At 38.2% G+C, this 16,235-nt stretch overlaps 2 protein-coding genes across 5 annotated transcripts in view; one reads left to right on the top strand and one right to left on the bottom strand.

The window, feature by feature from the left end:
- The first annotated feature begins 277 nt into the window (after positions 1-277).
- Positions 278-3,606, top strand: LOC120770120 (odorant receptor 49b). 3 transcript variants are annotated; one of them, XM_040097299.1, is made up of 7 exons: positions 278-613; positions 1,910-2,048; positions 2,136-2,406; positions 2,464-2,563; positions 2,614-2,715; positions 3,285-3,392; positions 3,456-3,606. In XM_040097299.1, the coding sequence occupies exons 1-7, from the start codon at positions 320-322 to the stop codon at positions 3,555-3,557; spliced, it is 1,116 nt and encodes a 371-aa protein (XP_039953233.1). In that variant the 5' UTR covers positions 278-319; the 3' UTR covers positions 3,558-3,606. The 3 variants fall into 3 exon arrangements, with proteins under 3 accessions (XP_039953233.1, XP_039953235.1, XP_039953234.1); XM_040097301.1 differs by lacking the exons at positions 3,285-3,392; positions 3,456-3,606 and adding an exon at positions 2,835-3,276; XM_040097300.1 differs by lacking the exons at positions 3,285-3,392; positions 3,456-3,606 and adding an exon at positions 2,768-3,276.
- A 44-nt stretch (positions 3,607-3,650) lies between these two features.
- The window catches only part of LOC120770119 (ubiquitin carboxyl-terminal hydrolase 43), a 33,432-nt gene continuing 20,847 nt past the window's right edge, over positions 3,651-16,235 (bottom strand). The window contains exons 2-7 of one of the 2 annotated variants that reach the window (XM_040097297.1): positions 10,764-10,964; positions 10,522-10,656; positions 10,293-10,427; positions 6,579-8,610; positions 5,430-6,523; positions 3,651-5,362 (exon numbers count right to left, since the gene is read on the bottom strand). In XM_040097297.1, the coding sequence (XP_039953231.1) occupies positions 5,312-5,362; positions 5,430-6,523; positions 6,579-8,610; positions 10,293-10,427; positions 10,522-10,656; positions 10,764-10,964 (3,648 nt within the window). In that variant the 3' untranslated portion in view covers positions 3,651-5,311. The remainder of the gene's footprint in view (positions 5,363-5,429; positions 6,524-6,578; positions 8,611-10,292; positions 10,428-10,521; positions 10,657-10,763; positions 10,965-16,235) is intronic. The other variant, XM_040097298.1, reaches the window with a different exon arrangement.

Raw genomic sequence — 16,235 nt, 5'->3', positions numbered from 1 at the left:
AATTATAATGACTAATAAACCATAATTTCTAAGTTCTAAATACAATTACACAAATTTAAAGTAGAACTTGATAAAAATTTCTCTCAGTGCTGCATGAAATTCGACTCTAAACCGCAACATCATTTAATTGTTGCGCACCCACCACACTTAGGATAATTTTGAACAATTTGTTTGAATCCAAATTATTGCTTGAAGGTTAAACAGCCATAAGCATTACAAATTTTCGTATAAAAACAAATAACTGCAAGGAAGAAAGCTAGTTCCTGGTACCCATACTTTAAGCACTTATCTCAACGTAGAAGAGAGCAAAGTGAGCAGCATGTTCGACGATCTGCAATTGATCCACATGAGTGTGCGAATTTTACGCTTTTGGTCATTGATCTACGAACACACTTGGCGACGTTATGTTTGCCTGTCGATGACGACCTTCTTGGTTTTCACACAGCTTTACTATATGTTCCGCACCAGCGAAGGTATCGACTCCATCATAAGGAATTCGTACATGTTGGTTTTATGGTTCAATACCATACTTCGGGCGTACCTATTGCTGTATGATCGAGAAAAGTACGAAAAGCTGTTGAGCGATTTGGAAACATTTTACTATGACTTGAAGGTGAGAGGGTATGGATATATATTTTCATGGGAAACGGTCTTTTGTTTTGATATACTAAACGGTTCGGCATATAATAGTTGAAGACTTTTTTAACGAAAAACAGAGTAACTAAAAATTTAATGGGGAATGTTTATTATTATTCGAAAGAACATTATTTAGCCTTTATGTTTTGAAGATTATCTCTTTCAAATGTTGGCCGTAGCTACGTCTCAGCTGGTCCATCCATTGAGTCCAATGTTCGATTACTCGTTCGAGCATTTCGACCTATAGCTGGCAAATGACAAGCGTGATATTTTGCTGTAAGGCCTGAATCGAAGCGCGATTGTCCGCATAAACTTTAGACTTTACATAACTCCACAGGAAAAAGTCTATTGGTGAACACCACACGATCTTGGTGGCCAATCGACCGGCCCAAAACGTAAAATTATCTGTTCACCGTAGTCAATAAATCAATTGATTGATGCGATGTGTGAGAAGTGGCACCGTCATGTTGAAATATAATGTCGCCGAGAGCACGAGCTTCAATTTCATGCATCAAATAGTCGGTTATCACGGCGCTATAACGGTCTCGTTCTCACCAACATCATTTTTGAAAAAATATGGACCGATGATTCCACCAGCACGCAAATCCGTTGTTTTTTTCATAAAATGGCAACTCTTGAATCTTTTCGGGTTGCTTTTTGCATACTCATTGAGCCAAAAATAGGCCTCATCGCTGAACAAAATTTAGCTCGAAAAAGTTGGAACTTTTCAAGAGCCCATAGAACGAAGCGATATCGCTTAGGAAGGTCGAGCGGCTTCAGTTCATACACACGCTGTATTCTGTACGCTTTCAATTTAAGATCTCGACGTAAAATACGCCAAGTAGTTCCATACGTTAGTCCGAGTTGCTGCGAACGGGGCCGAATCGCCTCTCCAGTATCTTCGTATACATCTTCATCTACGGCTGCTATATTTTCTTCACCGCGTGCTGGATGTGGTCTATTCGGTCAAATATTATCCAATTATAAATGCTGTGTCTCAAAAGGGGTGTGAATAGTACAGCCTTTAGGCCGATTATTTTGACCGTAAGTTGAGTGAAGCACGCGAGACATTCTATACCGAAAGTGAATTTTCGTAATAAAATTGAACGATTCTAAACTTTGTTCAGGCATAAGTCCTTCCATGATGAAATGCCGAATAAATACTGAGCAAAAATGACAGCTTGACACGACTCTGGCATGACCTGTCAAAAAAGGCTATTGTACTTACACTTGGATCACCCGTTACATAATTATTTTTTGTTCTTTTATTTAGCGATCAAAGGATTCTTATATACAGGACCTACTGGTGGAAGTCAACACGACAGGCAAATATATGGCACGAGGCAATCTCTTCCTTGGGCTACTCACCTGCTTTGGTTTTGGCTTCTATCCGCTCTTTGCTACGGAAAGAGGTATGCTCCGTTATTTGTAGCAATTTGGGACCAATATTTGTATACGCTCTACATCGCGTCATTTCTCTTTTGGTTTTTTGTTTAAAGTTTTGCCCTTTGGAAGCATGATCCCGGGCGTTGAGGAATACAAAAGCCCGTTCTACGAGTTCTGGTATATCTATCAAATGGTAATCACGCCCATGGGCTGTTGCATGTACATTCCCTATACAAGTTTGATAGTGGCTTTCATCATGTTTGGCATTGTGATGTGCAAGGCACTGCAGTTTCGGCTGAAGACGTTGCACCGCGTGGGGCACATTGAATCCCTCATTCATAAAAACGTCCGGGAATGCATACGCTATCAACTGTCCATTATTGAGTAAATACCGTTTTTAAGCTAGCATTTATCACTTTAAAAATATGTATGCATTTACAGTTATATTACGCGCGTAAATGCTTTGACGACTTACATATTTCTTTTGGAATTTTTAGCCTTCGGCACACTGCTATGCGCCTTACTGTTCCTGCTAATCATTGTAAGTTGCTCACGTTTCTTTTTTTAAGTGTTTTATCAATCTTATTCTAGGTTGACTCCTCGGCTCAGGCGATTATAGTTTGCGCTTATATTGCCATGATATTTGCACAGATTTTGTCGTTATATTGGTATGCGAACGAGCTGCGTGAGCAGGTAATTGCACATTCGCATTTGTTTACATTTTTACTTTTTACGCCCTGAACAGGGTCCATCTGTTAGACCTTTGAGATATCGATGTAAAGTTTTACACACGTTTCTTACTCCCGAAAAAGTTGCTCAATTGTCGAAACCGCAGATATCGAACCACTGCAGCATATAGCTGACATACCAACTCATCCATCAAAAATGTGTATTTGTATGGGAAAACTTTTTGTTTGACGATATCAGGCGCATTCGAGATGGCAATCACGACAGCAGTGTTGCAAATTATACAAATAATGCCTGCGCATCAGCCGAGTATTTGCAAATTTGCAACACAGCTACTGTACCGCTGTAATTATTACGTAGCTCGAACGCACCCATCTTCACGAAATTTGGCATGGATTGTAGTCCAAGTGTTCCGATCGGTTTATTATAGCACATACATAGCTACCATACAAACTGGCAGATCAAAATCAAGTTCTTGTATGGCATCTTTTGTATTAGTGAAGTATTGTAGCTTCGGTGTAACCGAAGTTAATTGTTTTTCTTGCTACTTTCTATTTTTAACTTTATGTTCGCAGAATCTCGCTATCGCAGCCGCCGCCTACGACACTGAATGGTTCACATTTCCGATAGCCGTGCAAAAATACATTCTTTTGATGATCTTGCGCGCACAAAAGCCACCAGCGGTAGACTTTTATATTCAATTACTACTACACATGAGTACGTTAATTAGTGTTTAACGCTTTCAGATAATGGTAGGCAATACTCAACCGATTTCGTTGGAGCTGTTCCAGTCCTTGTTGAATGCCTCCTATACTTACTTCACTTTGCTAAAGCGAGTTTACACTTAAAATAGCACCAAAAGCAAAATGGGAAAAGTTAAAGGAATTATAAAATATGGTTTCAAGCATTTCTGTTAAGGGTATTCAAAAGCATTATTCTAATTTGGCTTGTATTTTCACTTTTATTTCCAATTCATCTCACCTTAAATAGATTTCATCATTTTAACAACGTTTACTTTTCTTGTATTTCTGATAAATAAAGATATATGAATACATTAATGTTATTACTTTCCTCTTTATATAAACAAAGTTTAGTCAAAGTCTTTAATATTTTTTATGTTAATATATATACTTATATGCTTCATTCATATATTTGATTTTAATTTAAAATCTACTTTAAAGTGTTACATTTGGTTTTTAGCTTATTGCAAGGTGCTAAGTTACGTATACATAGATATATATGTATGCAAGTTTCAATAATAATGTTATGTAATATAATTACATCAATATTTCGTTTCGTTCGTACATAATGTGGTATTGCATTTATTGCGTCATTTTGTGTAAAATCCATAACAAAAATAAACGAGGCTACGCGAAATTGTAGAGTTAAAAAAAAAAATAAAAGTTAAAAATATATATTTGGTAATTATGATTGCAGAGTTTGACTGCGAAATGATGTATTCTGGATACTTAAGGATACACGTTGTTATGTTTTTCGTATTCATCAATGGAGTGTTTTAAGGGCATGAAGAGTTGACGAAATATCAGAAATCGCTACGTGTGACTAAGTTTTAAGTTAAAATTATATTCAGTTATAATTGAGTTTATCTATAGTTGGTGAGGTTGTAATCGCAAACATACATATGTATGTATATATGAAATACAGCAGCATTTCAAATGCTTTAGTTATGACGCTGTGTCACTGCGAAAACACTGAAAATCGTCAGAGAAAAGGCATTTCATTTTCTAATAGCGGTCGTTCGTTAAATCAAAAGACAAACTCGGCACTCGGCTAAGCAACCATTTCTATATCTATGAACTGTATCGTAATGCTATTGTTTCAATAGTCTTGTACCCGGCTTTATATAATAATTATAATATAAACATATTTTATAAAATTTTGCTTACAGCACTAAATAATAAAATGTTTTCTTTCTTCTAATAATTAACATGTTTTCCGTTAATCTATGTACTTATATCGTGTTTCATATTGAAATTCAAATTCAAGTTATCATGCTTATGCAAAGCTATATGTCAGCTACTTATCCACCACTTAAGATTAATTCATATACAGCAAACTGTTATTACTCTTGCACAGCTCTTTCATTTCGTTCAATTTGTGTAAAATGTAGCAACAATCAATAAGCCAACTTCTGCAGTTTCAACTCTGCTCAGCTCGGAATCAACGTATACGAGTATTTTTTAAAGTAATTGTATAACTGTACTTTGCTACATACACTGGTAATTATCAATAATGTGTTGTAAATTTTCTATTGCTAGTTCATTTTGCATTTGTTTGCCTCTAAACGGTCTACAGGCGTCGAATACACACGTGACATTTGTTTGTACATAACTAAATGTTATCTAAAGCGCACATGCATACGTATTGTACATATCAAATGTATACACAATGTGTATAATTTATATAAATTTGGTCACTGTACTCTTAACATTAAAATAATTGTAAATATCTTTAAATCATACACCTGCGATTTAAATGGATTCAATAGCATACATGCTAAAGACGGTTTTAGCTTGTCCCGTCAAATATCCTACCCAAATATGGATATTTGCAGGCGCAAAGCCCGCTGATCGGCGCCAACTTAGTTTTTGGGCGATACCGTTATTAGTTTGTGTGGTGTTACCGGTGAAATCTGTAAGCAACGCAAATTAATTAATTTTAGTCAAATTTACATATGACAACTAAGGTGTACAACATACCCAGAGTGATCGACTGCCCATGAATGAATCGTCGTCATCTTCGATTAAACTGTGGTGGTGATGATGATGATTCTGTTGATCGATAAATATCAGCGTATCTTTGCTGCAGGTATTGCTCGAATTGCGCAACATTGATGAAAGTGTTTCGCTACATTCGCGTAATTTGCAATTAGAGCTTGTTGAGAATGAATGCCTCAAATTGAGCCCGTGCATATGTTGATGATTGTTTGTCTGTGTGCCGCTCTCCAGCGCGGAAACACTCGAACGACTGCCATTCCATGGCTGGTGGCGTGTTAGGTGGAATTCGTGGGCTGTATGCGCTGCCACAGCAGCGCTAATAATACTGCTACTGTTACTTTTTAGACTGCTTGAGAGCAATACCTCTTTGTAGTTACTACTCGCTGTGGCTGATGTGGTTGTAAAGCCGTTGAACTTGCTTTGTAATGTCGATGCGCCATGTATGGAGACGGCCAGCGAGTGTGGCGATGAGTGTGACGATAAGGAAGAACTGGAGGAAGATGTTGAGGAATTTCTAACGCGACTGCCATTCATACCGGCTGGTATTGGTGTTGTCGCTGAGATAGATGTTGCTGGACTCTTTGGTTTACCATTTACAATCGGTTGCGTAATGTTCAACTTTTGATTTGGCGATTTGTAGTCATCTGTAGCGTAGCCATTAGTTAATACTTTAGCGGTTGTGTTTATAGTAGGCTTGTTTGGCCCTGTGGAAGAAACTGCTGGCTCCGTCTTTGCATCTGCCACAGCTTTCAGTACTGTTAAGGGTGATTTTTGGGACTTGATTTCTGTAGTTGCAGTATGGGTAGAGGGTACTGCCGTTTCCATTGATTGGCTTTCCTCAATTTGACAGTCTTCATCCATAGTAAAGATCTGAGTTTCGCCAACACTGTTCTGCTTTTCTACTATTTTATTTGGTGTTAGTGCATTCAGTGCTTTCAATGCGCTGACTGCATTTGTTTTCACAGCGATGCTATCGTCGCCGGGGGCAACGGATTCTGAATCAGCAAATTCTAGAGTTTCGATATCGACCGAAATATTTTCATTGTTCACAACCATCGGGGATGTTTCTATTTTCACTGTAAATAAAGTGTATTAGAAAAAAAAATGCATATGTTATCAAAGCTTTATTACCTTCGACAACGGTGTCATTTTCAAGTTTAGCTTTACTAAATTTAGGTATGTCAATTGGTTTTTCTTCTGTTCTTCCTGGTAATGGCTCTATTACAGCAGTGGTGGCGATCTCAATGTTCTTTCGATCGTCGGATATATCTTCTTCGATAACTTTATCCTCCGCAGCACTTATCTTTTCAACAACTGCCATATTCGGTGGTGGTGCTATTCGAGAAACCCAATGATCTCCCGAATTCGAACTAGAGCCGGAGCATTCAGCTGCATCTCCGACGCGACGCTGATAAAATAACATATAAGCCTCATTATTGATAATCTCCTCTTCGATTGAAGCGTTCGGTACTTTAGAGACCCGTTGATCATCAAATTTGTACCATTGCCTGTCGTATGGATTCTTACATGCGGCTGTGTAATGACCCGTTTCGAGAGTGTCCCCTTGATGATAGCAGACAGCGTACAAATCATAACGGGTTTCTCGGTTATCACGTGAACTAAGTGTTGAGGATCGCGAATCTCCTGGTCGAGATTTTTTCCATGGATTTGATCGAGAAAACGGTCCATTATCCATGGCAGCTGCAGCACTAAGCGTTGTACGCGGACCATTCTCATCTTCCTCACCACGCACCAAATGTGGAGACATATCGAATGCATTCAATGGGAATTTTACCATAGTGGTTAGTTTAGCTGCATTGGCACCTTTTTCGTGATGCTGTCGGAATCGTTTGAAATGCACGACCAAGATGTCGGGTAACGACCACAGACCGAGTGTCTTCACAACCGGCAAATATTGCTGACAGTGTGGACAACGCCAAGCATCTTCGGCGCTCAGGGTTTCCGCTTTGGTGTAGTGCTCAAGGCATTGCTCTAAAGTAAGTACTGACGTGTCTTTTGTGGTTTTCAGTTTTCCAACATTGAGCAAACGTGCCACACTTTCATCTTCGACCACTTTATCAGTGAGGTCCACAAAGTACTCTTCCGGCTCAGTCCACTCTAGTAATAGCTTTATATGCGGTGGTCCAGCTTCTGATGAAAGCACAGATAATGCCAGGTCGATCATTTCTGTTAGCAGTGGATGTTCAACATTCTGTAAATATGTATCTGGATCAGCGGACGGATCTTGTAGACGTATCTGAAACAAATCGCTCTTCTGTTTTCCACTCGAGAAAACTTCAGGTTTCAGTAATGGCGTCATTTCGCGTAATAGTCGCTTTTGTAAATCAGCATAAGAGCAATCTCGCGTTGTTAACAAGCTGAACGGCATACCGAAACGTTCCACGGAATATGTATGCGAGTTATCGCCATTCGGTGTCTCTTTAATTTCAGGATCCGTTTTACGTTTATGCACATTTGCCACTAACAGGAGTAGTTCATTGGTTGTGTTGGCAGTAGACGAAGTGTTAGTGGTCTTAGCACCATTTGTGGTTGCATTGGCAGTGTTGCCTGTCGAACTGTTTTTGTTCACCTCCGTCGATGTAGCACTTTTCGCTGTACTTGGATTGGGATTGGGGTTGCTGCTTCGACTTGTGTCACCTTTTTCAGTGTCCAATTTTGCTGCTGACGTTGTTACTGCTGTTGATGCGACGACCTTTGTTTCGGGTACTTCAATGCAGTAAATGGATTCGATGCCACTTAGTGTTGCCACCGGTTGTGAGTCGTAGAAAACGCGCGTGAAACCCTCTTTGCTGATGTCAACTAATACCATGTGTTTGCCCAGAATGCCAGTGTCAGCCTGCAATTGTTCGCGTAGAGCGACAATTGGCGAACCAGTAGGCACACTAATACCGATCTTCACTTGACGCGGGTCCCGTTGCAAATACACTACGGTCACGAAAATCGTTTGCTGCATTAATTGCGGCAGCTGCACCGAAATGCAATGGAACGGATCGAATGTGTTTGACTGTTTTTTACAGCGTGGGCATGTGAGAGACGAACGGAATTGTGCTTGGAATACCGCTTGCACAAACGAATTGTTGCAACGAATGTGATTGGCTAAAGTTTCTGCGGCGATAACCTCATCCGGGCGGCCGTATGAGTTCTGAAAAAAAGTTTATGTAAAAATTATGATACCAAAAATTGTACAGTTTTGAAGAATTCGATAATAATATTTAAATGATTTGCCGAATTTGTGTAACGGATGGTAAGTTTGTCTTCAAGGTATTATATTTAACTTTAATAACGTTTCGTTTTAATATTTATACATTTATTTATCCTAAGGTAGATCGAGTTCGAATTATTAAACAATGTTGTGATTTTATTATTTTTTTTTTTTATTATAAGCTTGGGAATAAATAAATTCTTAACCCGATTTTTAGGAATTTTTTTCATTATTTGAAATTAATATTGTTTTGTTTACGCTAATTGAATTTAAAAATTAATTTTAATTAAGATTTTCGGGATAAAAAAATGACTTATTTTTTAATGCATTATTTGCAATCCGGGTTAAGCACATAATTAGATTATTATATAATTACTAATTGTTAAACAAAAACGTTACTTGTTTGAAAACACTCAAAATGCCGCCAAAAATGGTTTCCTAATAGATAACTTATCATAAGTGATTTTCTAATGTCCTCCGACGGTAGCGCTAATATCGCTGCTCTCGCCTCTTTCAGTTTATCTTATCTATACAAACCTAAGTAAATTGTATCTTTCCACTTTGCAAAAATAATAATAATTCAAGAGCACGCGTGGAAATGCTTACAGTTACAGCGCAAACGACTTATATACATATGTGTGTATATTCATAAATATTTCTAATAAACATACTTCAGCAATTTGCTTTTGTTTACATAAGCAGCCCCGGGAATATTGCAACAGAGACTTTTCTCTGCACCTTGCATTCCCACTGGCTGACTTTTTAATAAATGCCCAATTTACGATGAATGTAAATAAGAATTGTAAAATTAACTGCCACATTCTGCTGGTTGCCATTTATTCGTCGGTCAACCGGTGCATTTGACGAACAACAATAAAGTCGCAATTTCTCTGATTATAAAATGCATTATATATGTACATATATCACGAAAGTTTGTATGTAAGTACATGTATATATGCATTCGTCTATGAGCGGACAGGTTCTAGGAAGGTAGAGAAAATCATTGAAGGCGATGTTTTTGTGTATTTTATGACCACATGCACACACATGTAATTCTGTAGATAAGGAACAGTGTCTAGGAAATGCTTGTGTAATGCTCATATACGTAGGTGGGTGGAAAATAGGAAATAGCTCTCATCTTCCGATACTTTAATAATGAAATTTAAATTAGTTTTAATGAAAACCCAGCAAAGTTGGGGACAAAAGTTATCTGTTCCATTAACAAAGTATAAAAAGAGGAGTAAATGTTGTCAAAGCAAGCGCACACCCGTTTATAGAAAGTTTTAAGGCTAAACAGTTTATGCTTGCTATTTCAATGTTGTAGAGTAGCGAATTTATAGGCAGTCCCACATTTAAATTACCGGAATTGACAAGGTTTTTTTCTGCCAAGGGCTGATATTTCGGCGTTCTAACTCTGTTTGAATCGGAAAGTAGTAATTAGAAGGGATTTATAGGGGGAAGTTCTTGCTTTAGAATTATTGATTGGCAGACGGTACCGTTTTCCGAGTCATTGCTAATTTTACCCTCTAACTTTCATTTAATTTCCAGAACAAGTTAAGAAATATTGCTTTACCACCTCGTGGGATATAAATTATTAAACTAAATTTAGGTAATATAAGCACCTTTACACTTTTATAACGCCGTTTCGTGGCCGTATTGAGGTCCTCGTGCACTTTATCCAGCAGCCAGAATAAGAATTCTTGAGCATCATGTTGTGTTGAGCTACGAAATTGTGAACCATAGCGATCAACAACAGCCTGCAAGCAAAATATTAGCATATTAGCATAAGAAATTCAGATGTGTGTGTGTGTGTGTGTGTGTGTGCGCAGTTGTTGTCACAATTGGACTCACCTTAAAACTCGTGCTGTGATCGCTCTCATTCTTGCAGGTCCATAGCGCCTTTAGCACATTGGCCAGTTGTTCGGTTAATTCTCCTTTGGTACCAAATTTGCGTGAATTGATTTTGTTGCGTCGCTTTAGATCGGCCTTAAAAATTAAATTACACGGTTGATAAACACACATAAACATGAGATAATAAGTGATTATACAAATAAAAGCAATATATGAATGCGCTGCCACAGCACACCACTCACCTTATACTGATCCAAAACGAAATATTCCGCCAGTATGTCGGTGTGACTAAGACATTGCAGCACTGCATTCATAAAACATGTGTTGCCATGATTTTTGAGCCCCATGACGCCAGGTGTCTGGTCAGCCGGCCACTGGTAGCTGCCGATGGGTGGCACGCGATCGGCGGTTGTGGATATGCACACAGCGGCGCTTTTGTTCGCCTATTTCGAAGTGGAATGTAGGAAGGAAGGAAATGGAAATAAGAAAAGGCAATTAGTTAAGTTATTTGATATTTTGAATGTTTTTGGAGAGCTAAACTTAAGAATGAATTGTGCACATGTTGATCCAATCTACTGAAAATACTAACTTTGGAACTGGTTTTGGCAATGTTTGTGCATAAAAACTGGTTGACTTTTACGGGTCAATACTAAGCAATTATGCAAGGATGAATAAACGTTTATAGATTTTGAAATGATAAAATTTAGATTTTTTTCTATAGCCACTTATGATTTGCATACGATTTTCGAATGAAATCTTGTAATACATATATACGAGTACTAGACAACCCAGAAGCTATGTATGTAATATTAAGTTAAGCGTTTGCATTAAAAAAACAATTCGTCAATATTTTATATGGCGAATCGTGCGGAAAATTTATAGCAAAGCAAGCGAAAAGGGGAAATGGTATATGATTCGAAATTGCCGCCAATGAATTTTTTCAATAAAAGCAAGTAAATAAAGCAAGCAACGAATGAACTTATGAAAAGATAGACGAAGCCGACGACCTAATCAATAGAACGTTTCATCGCGTAGCGTCAATGTTTGTGGAAATCAATAAATATGAATTGTAATGCGCATTTGTCGCAGCAGAATAAGATGAGCTTCGATAGGAAAAATGAATTAAAATGACAATGACAATCTCCATTGAACGCCCGCCGAAAAAGCGCCAATTAAGTTTGCAATTGTGCGACTAGGCATTGTTGACGCAGCTGATGTAAAAACTTTAAACGGTTCGAGTTCAACTAAAACTAAATGCATTGAGAGGCGCGTATTATTTTTGCCATCGAGAAATTGCTGCAAGGCTGCAGTCAAAATTAAAGTGAAGCGTACATATGTATGTATGTATAAAAAGTTGAAGAAGAAGAAAAGATGCACATGTTTGTATGTGGGCGTTCTAGGCAAGAGGTGAGTGTAGTTAAGCTAAGCTGGTGGGCGATGTGCAACTAAGCGATCTTTAGTGGGCGTCAAGTTGAATATGCCAATTGCCAATTTTTGATTGTTAGTGGATGCGCTGTATGCGACCTATGCTTGTTGTTGGATTTGCTGTTGGCAAAATGTTATTAGCGTTTTTGCGTTATTTCTTTAGTGTTTTTTATTGTGGCAAAGCGAACAGATGCCATCAAGCGTTTTGGGAACGATGAGAAAGCAGAAGATGATGTCTACCTTTTTTCTGCGCCAGCAAGCGGTGTAAAAAGGCACTATTCCCGTTGTTTTATGCGCTGAACTTTCTTTCTGCACGTCGTAATTGAAAGGAGCAAAAGAACGAAATAAATTAGGGATATTAGGTTGAGCATATTAAAACGTGAAATTAGATTTTTTTACACATTAAAACTTTTTCCTTGAAAATGCGGAATTAGTGGTTTTTATTATATGCAGGCGCTCTTATGATTAGGTAAAAAATATATATATTTTTTTTAAATATGCATTTATACTACCATCGAGCAATTTTCAAAATTTTAAAATTATCACCAAAATGACATACATACACATGTTAGATCTAAGATTTTCAATTACGGCTCTTAAAATTATTCGGATGACCGGAAAACCGATTATTTGAATTTCGTAACCATTCGTTAAAAAATTTGTTCGAAGATTGTATAGTGCAGTTGCCATAAGCAATAATTCATGTTAAAATTCGTTAACACATCACGCCAAATAAAGAAGTTTTTTAGGGCTAAAAAGTGACCAATTTGATTCTTGAAAACGAAATAGCTTTTTTCAGTTCAAATGTGGTTTAGTTGGCGCTGTTGATTGAGGCTTTCTAATGCTTTGATACATTAGGACACGTTTTTACGGTGCAAAGTCATTTGCAATGAATAAAAATATAACGGGTTTCCAATAGGGGCGCTAGAAAAGTAGACCGATAGGGACCGCAAACGACGCCATGTTTTTCCCGCTCTTTTGACATCTCTTCAGTAAGGTTTGACATTTCATTATGGAAAGATATACGTTCCAACAACGAGTCGAAGTTATTAAAAACTACTACCGAAATTCGGAGTCAGTGGCCTCAACTTTAAGAGCCCTACATCCAATTTTTGTCGTCATAATCGTCCTGTCAGATCAACAGTTGAGCACCCAGTGGAAAAATTTGAGTCCACAGGCACAGTACAAAATGTTCCCCTGCCAGTGAGACAAGGACGTGCCCGTCGTGAAGAAAATATTGTTGAGGCTAGCTTTCACACGTCGTTTTCAAGCGTTGGGCATCTCTGTGACGTCGTTGTGGCGATTTTTGTGAAAAGATCTTGGCCTACATTCTTAATTTCCGGCTGAATGGCAATCCTCACCAACTCCATGAGTCACCATTGCTTCTCAAAAAAAAATTACGGTATGGTGCGGTTTATGGTAATGATAACCGAATATTTTTGGCCCGAATTAGATGATATGGACTTGGATAATATAAGGTTTCAAAAGGATGGCGCCACAAGCCACACAGCGAATGTCACAATCGATTTATTGATAACCAAGTTTGGTAAACGTTTTATCTCAAGAAATGGCCCACTCAATTGGCCGCCTCGGTCGTGCGATTTGACGCCGTTAGACTATTTCCTGTTTCTATTTCTAGGCCAACAAGCCAGCAACGATTGATGAACTTCGTACGAATATCAAACGTAAAATTGCAACAGTATCGGCCGATTTATGCTTGAAAACCGTCGAAAATAAGATTCAGCGTCCGGACTTCTCCAAGCTTGCCATGGTGGCCATGCAAAAGAAACCGCGTTCCATACATAATGGCATCGAATATACTTTTACAGGAATAAAGAATTTCATTGATATTCAAAACCGTCTATGTTTTATTCTTTTTTTACTTTTGTAGAGCTCTTATTGAAAACCCCGTTAAATAGAATAGCCTATAGAAAGTATATGGTAAAATATTTAAACAATAAGACTTTATTTGAACCTCCAAAGCAACGTCGAATAATATGGGGGGTCAAGTAAACTACTGGTTGTTGGTTCATTTCTCACAATTTCGTTTGGTTTACTTAAAAATCTACGACTTATACAATAAACAACAACACAACAACAACAAGAGTCAATTTATTGCTTAATAAACTCGATTAGACGTAGCTTATGCTTCATGTCCAATTTTATTAAATTGAAAACAATTTGCAAAGAAAACACATTCTGACGCTTCCGCTACAAAATGTTTTCACTTTACGAACCTTGTTGCACAGTGTTAGTACAAATGAATTTTCGCATTTCATGTTTAGACGTCTGACACACGCAATTCAAATAATTAAAATAGCTGAAGTTCAACTATTGTGACCTCAGTGCTCATTTACACTTAAGGAAATAGAATAAGACACGTCATATGAAAGCGTGACACACACACACACGGATGCAAACAAACAAATATACGAGTACGCAACTTGGCCACAATTATTATGCCACAAAAACGCAAATAAACACTATCACATATATATGTATATGTACATATGTAGGCACGCCCATTGAACTTCCCCTCCCCCGCGGTCACTCATCTTTTCTTAAATCTGCATTATGCCTCAACAAAAGCGCCAGCTGCAGCTTCCATATTTATTTCGCTTTTGTTTTCATAATGCCCCCAGTCAGCTGGTGGGTGGCGGGCAGTAGCTGGGTGCCAGTGATGTTTATTCATAGAGAGTCTCCTTACCTGTGCACAGTACATTGATATATGCATAGAGTTGCTCAGTTATTTATCAATAGATTGGCAACAAGTCGCTATTTCTTCCAACACATATGTACATACACAGATACATACAAGTGGGTATGGACATAGTGTTGAGGGCATGTCGTGCAGCTTATGAAAACTCACGCCCATCGCCCAACAATCATTCTAACCACTATTGAGTTTTACTATTATCTACGTTGTTGTTACACATTGCACCGGTGCAGCTGAGGAGTTGAGAAGGCTATTGTCAGTATCGGTTGTGTTCAAACATGCAAAGTACGCAAATATACGTAGATGGAATGCATGCAAAGATGTGTGTGTATGTGTATGTTGAATGAACTATTGACAACACGTGGAAGGCAGTCAATTTTATTATTTAACGTCAGCGGCTATTTGTTAGATAATAACTTATTAATAGTCCGATCGACAAAGCTCCATACGTAAACGAGCGTTAAAAACGGTACTATCGATATAATTATAGGGTTTGGCTTATAACAGTTTTGACGAGTCAATTCCAAATTAGACTATCAATGCCTTCATTGATGCTGTGGCAAATGATAAAAGAAAATCCATTTGGAAGGAAGGATTGTTAAAAGGCTTTGTTTGGTTAAAACCTGTTCGAATTTGATCCAGACTGGTCCAGTCGGGTTATAACAATTGCATGGAAAAATGGATTTAGCGTTACAAGCGTTAGGTTAGGAGCCTATTTTGAAAGCAATCATAAAATGCCAGTTTGGGTAAAATTTGATCAGATGGCATACCTTATACTTATGTATAACCGGTTCATTTGTAATTTGTAGATGAAAAATCAAACAAACAGTCGTCGCACTCGCGACTTGGCTTCCACGTCACTGTTGACAGTCATAACTTCGAACTCGTTGATAATTTCGTCTATCTTGGAACCATAATTAATACCAGCAACAACGTCAGCCTCGAAATCCAACAGCAGAATAACTCTTACTAACAGATGCTACTTTGGACTGAGTAGGCAATTGAGAAGTAAAGTCCTCTCTCAGATGACAAAATCTGACGAGTCGACGTTACGAGTTTTCGAGAGTTGGCCAAGGCGAGTTGGCCATGGCGAATATCGCATTCGATGGAACGATGAGCTGTACGAGTTATACGACGCCATTGACATACTTCAGCGAATCAAAAGACAGCGGCTACGCTGATTAAGTCATGTCGTCCGAATGGACAAAAACACTCCACATCCAAAAGTATTCGGCGCAGTACCGTCGGGAGAATCAGAGATAGAGGAAGACCTCCCCTTCGTTTGAAAGACCAGGTGGAGAAGAGCCTGGCTGCACTTGGTATCTCGAATTGACACCAAGCGGAGTCTACGCCACTTAAGAAGAATAATATCCTTTCAACATTACAATATGAACGGATTTGTAACTTATTGTCACCTTCTCTGAGTTTCTTTATGTATTTAACGAGCACATTAACAAAAGCGAAGCTTTCCTAGTTGAGACTTTTTTCATACTTAAAGTGACAGGCTGATTCGCTGAGGGACATCATAACAATGCAGGTTATCTTTGGTCCTAACCAATCTTGGTCAGTTACC

The sequence above is a fragment of the Bactrocera tryoni genome, chromosome 3 (assembly GCF_016617805.1).
Source record: "Bactrocera tryoni isolate S06 chromosome 3, CSIRO_BtryS06_freeze2, whole genome shotgun sequence".
Lineage (NCBI taxonomy): Eukaryota > Metazoa > Arthropoda > Insecta > Diptera > Tephritidae > Bactrocera > Bactrocera tryoni.
This window is presented reverse-complemented; position numbering and strand designations above follow the sequence as displayed.